Consider the following 5705-nt stretch of genomic DNA (forward strand, 5'->3'; position numbering starts at 1 on the left):
ATAGTAATTTTTTCTCTCCAAGCCCACACCTGCTGGCACTGTGAAACTCTCGAGGGGGCATGCTTCCAATTTTCTATAAGTCGAGACCGCCATCGAAGCACCGGCGCCAATGAAGACTTGAAGAGGGCTAAAATGAAAAAGATGCCACAAAAATTTCCTTAGCGGCAAAACCTTTTCTCTACGCCGCCATCGCCTGCTCCCGTCCCGCCACCACATCCGCCCAAGAGCTCACCGTCGGGGAGGCTGCTCGAGGAGCCGCGCTGTCTCTCCCGCGCCGCGACCTTCGCCCTCGCCACCGCCATGATCTGCGCGAGTAATGCCCCTCTCCCTCCCTCGCATGTCTGTCTACTAACCCTAGCTTCTCTGATCCGTCGTTTCTTGAGCTAACTCGTCCCGTGTCGCTTCCCTGTAGTCTCCGGCGAGGTGCCAGACGAGCCGGTGGTGTCGAAGAAGTCGGGGCTTCTCTTCGAGCGGCGGCTCATCGAGCGCTACATTGAGGTCCGTAGCTTGGCCTCAGACCTCACGCTGCAATTTTTTTATTGGGATTGGGAAAATGTTTGTGCTAAATTCATGTCATGGTGGCGATGGCCAATGTTTATGCTAAATTCATGTCGTGATGGCGATGCCCACGACATTGCAGGACCATGGCAAGTGCCCCATCACCAAGGAGGAGCTTACTATGGATGATATTGTGTCGGTCAAGACCAACAAGGTATGGTTTCTCTGGTATGCTATCAATATGTTGAGTCAAAGTTTCCAGTAGCATGTGGTATGGGCTTTAGAGTATCAGTAGGCAATATGTGTTTCACAACGTTGCTCTTGATACTAAGTGAGGAAGGCGATGAGCATCGGTAGCGAAATTATGTCTTGTATGGTTGCTCAATGTAGCGCCTCCGCCTCCTTCTGTTCTGCCTCCTTCTGTTCCGCCACCGCTACCGCAACGACGATGGCGACAAGCACGGGCCCCTCCATCGCCTCTGCCTCGCTGCGTGCGGCCTCTGCGCCGCCCCGTTGTCGTCCCCTCCATCCTCCCCCTTGCCCCCTGACTGATGGGTACCATCCCAAGTCAACTAGGAAGGCCTCTTTCTTCTCCTTTGCAACATAGGCAGCAGGGTCTTCTTGGGGAGAGGTCTAAGATTTCTATGAGTACACTGAACAAGAACATTGTATCTAGTCAGCCGCCCCTTGTTTCATCATCTACTGATTTGACTATTCCAAAGGTATCAGGAAATTCTCATATGCATGCCTCCTAATTTCTAATAGCAAGACACTTTGATGTAGTGGTTGTTTCCATTTTTTATGGAATATCTGTATCCGAGATTCCTATTTGCTTGTTCCCCTCATCTATATATATATATATATATATATATATATATATATATATATATATATATATATATAACACAGACAACTGCTACACCGTCGTTACTAGCTTCACCCCATCAGTCTACCAGTGTGTCAACGAGTTTGCATACTGGATTTCTGCATTCTCGAAGTACCTCAGGTGGCTTGCTAGCTTAACACATTCATGATAACATTAGTTACTCAAGCCTTTTACCTTTTATATACAGTTACACTGTCATGCCTGTCTTTTATAGGATTTCCTAGGCAACCTTCATATACTACTGGATTTGGGACTGCTTTAAATATAGAGACACTTATTGCTGCCGCGGAACAAAGAGATACACCAACTGAGGTTGGTTTTGTTTTCTGAGTTTCCTCTTTTGGGTTAATACATAACTCATCCCGTGCTAATGAACTTCTCTTAACTTAGACACCTCCACCTGAAGTTCAGGACAAGATTCTTTTTATGATCAACAATATATCCATCTCAAATATGGAAGCTAAGGCAAAGGAATTTAACAAGGTCATACAGGAACAGTATTATCCTTGGTTTGCACAATACATGGTCATGAAAAGGTATCATTCTCAATTACTGATTTTGTATAGATTTGTCTGACAATGCTGAGGTATACAAATCACTGCTCATCTTAACAGGGCAAGCATTGAACCAAATTTCCATGATCTGTATCTGAAGTTCTTTGATAAAGTAAACTCAAAATCCTTGAACAAGGAAATACTGAAAGCCACATATGAGAACTGCAAGGTTTTTGTTCTCTCCAATTCGTCTGCCCAGTTTTTTTTTGCTAGCCATTTTGTTTAAACTTGGATACTTTTGCTGCAGGTCTTGTGAAGATCAGACCTTATCAATTCTAGTTCCGAGGAGCGCTCCTTGCTAAAAAAACCTAGGCAGTTGGTTGGGAAAGTTCACCATTGGTAGGAATCAGGCACTAAGGGCTAAGGAGATTGATCCAAAATCTCTTATCGTGGAGGTACTGCTTCTCTGCATTAAACTCATTGGTAGTTGGAGACTTGGAGTTCCAAAAGCTCCCTTAGGTTGTCTAGATCCTTTATTTAGTATTGCTCTATATTATTTAATATGATATTTCTGTTTCACCTGTGTTTTTTGGTAAAATTTATGTGCTTCCTGAGGTGTACAATTCACTTCAATGTTAATAATCAGATGACAAACACTGTGACAAGCATGAATTGGTATATTCTTTCATTATCAGATGACAAACAATTGGTCCCCGGGCTCATTTCTCTAATAGAATAGGGAACTAATGTTCTGCGTGGGAAGGCCCTTTTGTTTGTTGCTCTGCATTGCAAGAATAGTCGAAGGTGGCTTCCTCATTTCTTTTGCAATGCAAAATTAATATCAGCTATTGATAAACTGGGAAAGGAGAAGGAGGGTTTTATTCATCATTGTACAGAAGCATTTGTGCAGTTGGTTGCTTCCTTGGTCCCTGGTATTCTTGACACTGTCTCCAGCGATATACAGCAGGTTATGGTTGGCAAACGCCATGGACCTGTTACTGCTTTAGCTGGGCGAGCTCATCCAAAGAGCACAATTTATATGTTCCCTGTTATTCTTCATCTTATGGGAAGTGCATCCTTCAAGCATAGAGTTGTGACAGGCCATGTATTGCTTCAGTTGGCAAATCTTATTAAGATTTTGGAGGCACCATTTCAGGTATGATTTTTTGTGAACTTTATGGATATTTCATCCTTATGAGATGAGAGTATGTTGAGATTTTGTTCATTATACAACTGCAACTTTGGTGCTTGTCTTTTCAATGTTTTGGATCACATGAACTTTATGGATATTTATGTGTTTCTGCCCTAGCTACCCATGGCCATGCTAAATGTTCTTTTGGGATTTCATGTGTTATTTAAGAACCTTACTGTTGATATAAAGGATGTGAAACCAACTTCCCTGCTCAAAGATCGTCTGCGTGAAGTTGAGGGAAATCCAGATTTTTCAAATAAAGATGTTACTGCATCTCAAACCCCTGTGGTTGCAGAAGTCCCTTCAGGGACCATCCCTTCACTAACTCATATGGAACAACAACCTGAGATCAATATCACATCCCGAGCTATGAGCCTTCCAAATATACTTAATCAGGTTGGCTTTGAACTTCTGTATCGAATATGTGGTACACTCTTCTGCCATTATAGTTGGAATATATTTTCTTTGCAGTATGCTGCTCCTGGCCGTCTACCTACAAACAGCACGGTAGAAGATGACAAAGTTGCTCTGATTATGCCTGAGCAAGTGCCCTCGTTGACCCAGGTTTTGCCAGCACAAACACAATCAACATCACCATCTCCATTTTCTGTTAACCAGGTTAACTTAATGTTTTAACTGCTATTATTTATCTAAACAACTAGATTATGTTATATGATTTGTTTTCATTTGTGATATGTAGCTTATGGCGGCTATTCCACGTGAAGAGATACGTTTCAAAATAAATCCAAAGCTCGGCTCCCTTGGTCCACAACTGCAATATAGCAAGTATGCCTCCAAGTTTCTGAAAGGAATTTGTTATATTTCATTTCGTATTTAATCTGAACTTCTTTTGTTGCTGATAAATTACTTGCTTTATCTAGAATTATGGATTTGGCTTTGGATAAGGCTAACAGGGAGATAATACTCCCTGTTATTCAAAGAAGTGTGACCATAGCAAGCCGAACTACAAAAGAACTTATTCTGAAGGTTACTTTCTTACCTTCTTTGGTTTAAGATGTTAGTGTGATGATACTGTTGACACATATTTCTTGAAGGATTATGCACTGGAGTCTGATAACAATACGATAACTTGATCCGCACATTTGATGGTTGGAACATTAGCCGGAAGTCTGGCACATGTTACTTGCAAGGTATTTCTGCTTGAGGCCTTTGTGCTGTTGATGCAGTGCTATACCTGCTTGTTGATTCTATTAACCCCTAACATTTTGTATCTGTTGAATACAACTAATAATTGTATTTCTCTTTTTCTCTGCTATAGGAACCTCTTCGTGTTGCACTATATTCTAATCTTCGGAATCTCATTCAGAACCTTATGAGCGACAGTGAAACTATCGAGCAACTTATTCACACGCTAATCAATGAGAACTTGGATCTTGGTTGTGCCATCATTGAGGCTGTGGCAACACATCAGGTAGCTTCTTGACAATTCTAATTCTGCTGAACTAAGTACACCTTTGACTTCTCCTTAAGCAGATTTAAAAGCTTAAGGTTTACAATCCCGGATTGTTTTTACAATTCTAATGGAGTTGTCAGTTTTCTGGACATCTGACAATGATTACTCAAAGATAAACTATAATCGTGTTAAAGGCTAGTTGTGTACTACCACTGTCCTGAAATGTAATCGATTTGAGTTTGTCCTAAGTAACTACATTAAGTTTGACCAAGTTCATAGAAAAGAGTATTAAGTATTAGTGGCATTGAGGAGATCAACTATAAAAATATATTTCATAAATGTATGAGTTGAAAATGATGTTCATCTATTATTGTAAATATTATTCTTCTCTATAAATTTGCCAAATTTAGGATAGTTTGACGTAGAGCAACTCAAAAACATTATATTTCAGGATGGGTCTATTTATTATTAACATCTTCTGTCTGATCACCATTGGAAGTAGATCTGGCTTGGGGTATAGTAGATTGAATATAGAGGTACATGGGGTGTACAATATATAGGCAAGGATCATCAAGTTTGACGTTGGCAACGTGGTCATGGTGACTGGCGGGAGGAACACCGGGCGTGTAGGAGTCATCAAGAACAGGGAGAAGCACAAGGGCAGCTTTGAGACCATCCACGTGCTGCTTGGAGCTTTTTGCTATGTCTAGTTTTCTCCTATTTGTTGTACAGGAAAACATAGAATAGAATTCAAATTTGGTGGTCGCAAAAGTGTGGAGACTTTAATTCATATAAAGTTAGGCTTAACATTAGTGCAAACAGTTGTATTTTAGTTTAGATTTAGAGTACACTTATGTATGCGTTGTTTGACAATGATTATAATATATTGAATGGTACTTATTTATATTATATTAATTATAATGTTGTTCAATATATGTGTATGTATATTTCTCTTTCAAATTATTATAACATGATATCTGAAAAAATGATTATAAATTGAAGAATGTACTGCCGTGTAAGTCATTTTGTTTAAATATTAATAAGACGGTTACCAAAATGTCTAATATCAGTCTCCTAAATAAGACGGTTTCTAAAACGTCCATTATTAGTCACCTAAATAAGATGGTTTCCCTATTGTAATCGTCTATTATTGTAGGATATTCGAGACGGTTTGATAAATACTTTATGACTTTTAATGTTTGTATTCTCTACAGTTCTTTA

The 5705-nt window shown here is 40.0% G+C and overlaps 1 protein-coding gene and 1 long non-coding RNA gene across 2 annotated transcripts; both read left to right on the plus strand.

Annotated features, from left to right (window-relative positions):
• Positions 1-1606: 1606 nt before the first annotated feature.
• On the plus strand, positions 1607-2110 carry LOC103640111 (uncharacterized). The gene is made up of 3 exons (XR_002265062.3): positions 1607-1696; positions 1775-1920; positions 1999-2110. It is a non-coding gene; the product is annotated as an uncharacterized lncRNA (long non-coding RNA).
• Positions 2111-2771: 661 nt separating this feature from the next.
• LOC103638741 (CCR4-NOT transcription complex subunit 1) lies at positions 2772-5343 on the plus strand. Its single transcript, XM_020544034.2, has 6 exons — positions 2772-3466; positions 3542-3688; positions 3771-3856; positions 3952-4057; positions 4126-4221; positions 4350-5343. The coding sequence occupies exons 1-5, from the start codon at positions 3194-3196 to the stop codon at positions 4162-4164; spliced, it is 651 nt and encodes a 216-aa protein (XP_020399623.1). The 5' UTR covers positions 2772-3193; the 3' UTR covers positions 4165-4221; positions 4350-5343.
• The last annotated feature ends 362 nt before the right edge of the window (positions 5344-5705 follow it).

Source organism: Zea mays, chromosome 9 (genome assembly GCF_902167145.1).
Source record: "Zea mays cultivar B73 chromosome 9, Zm-B73-REFERENCE-NAM-5.0, whole genome shotgun sequence".
Taxonomy (NCBI): domain Eukaryota; kingdom Viridiplantae; phylum Streptophyta; class Magnoliopsida; order Poales; family Poaceae; genus Zea; species Zea mays.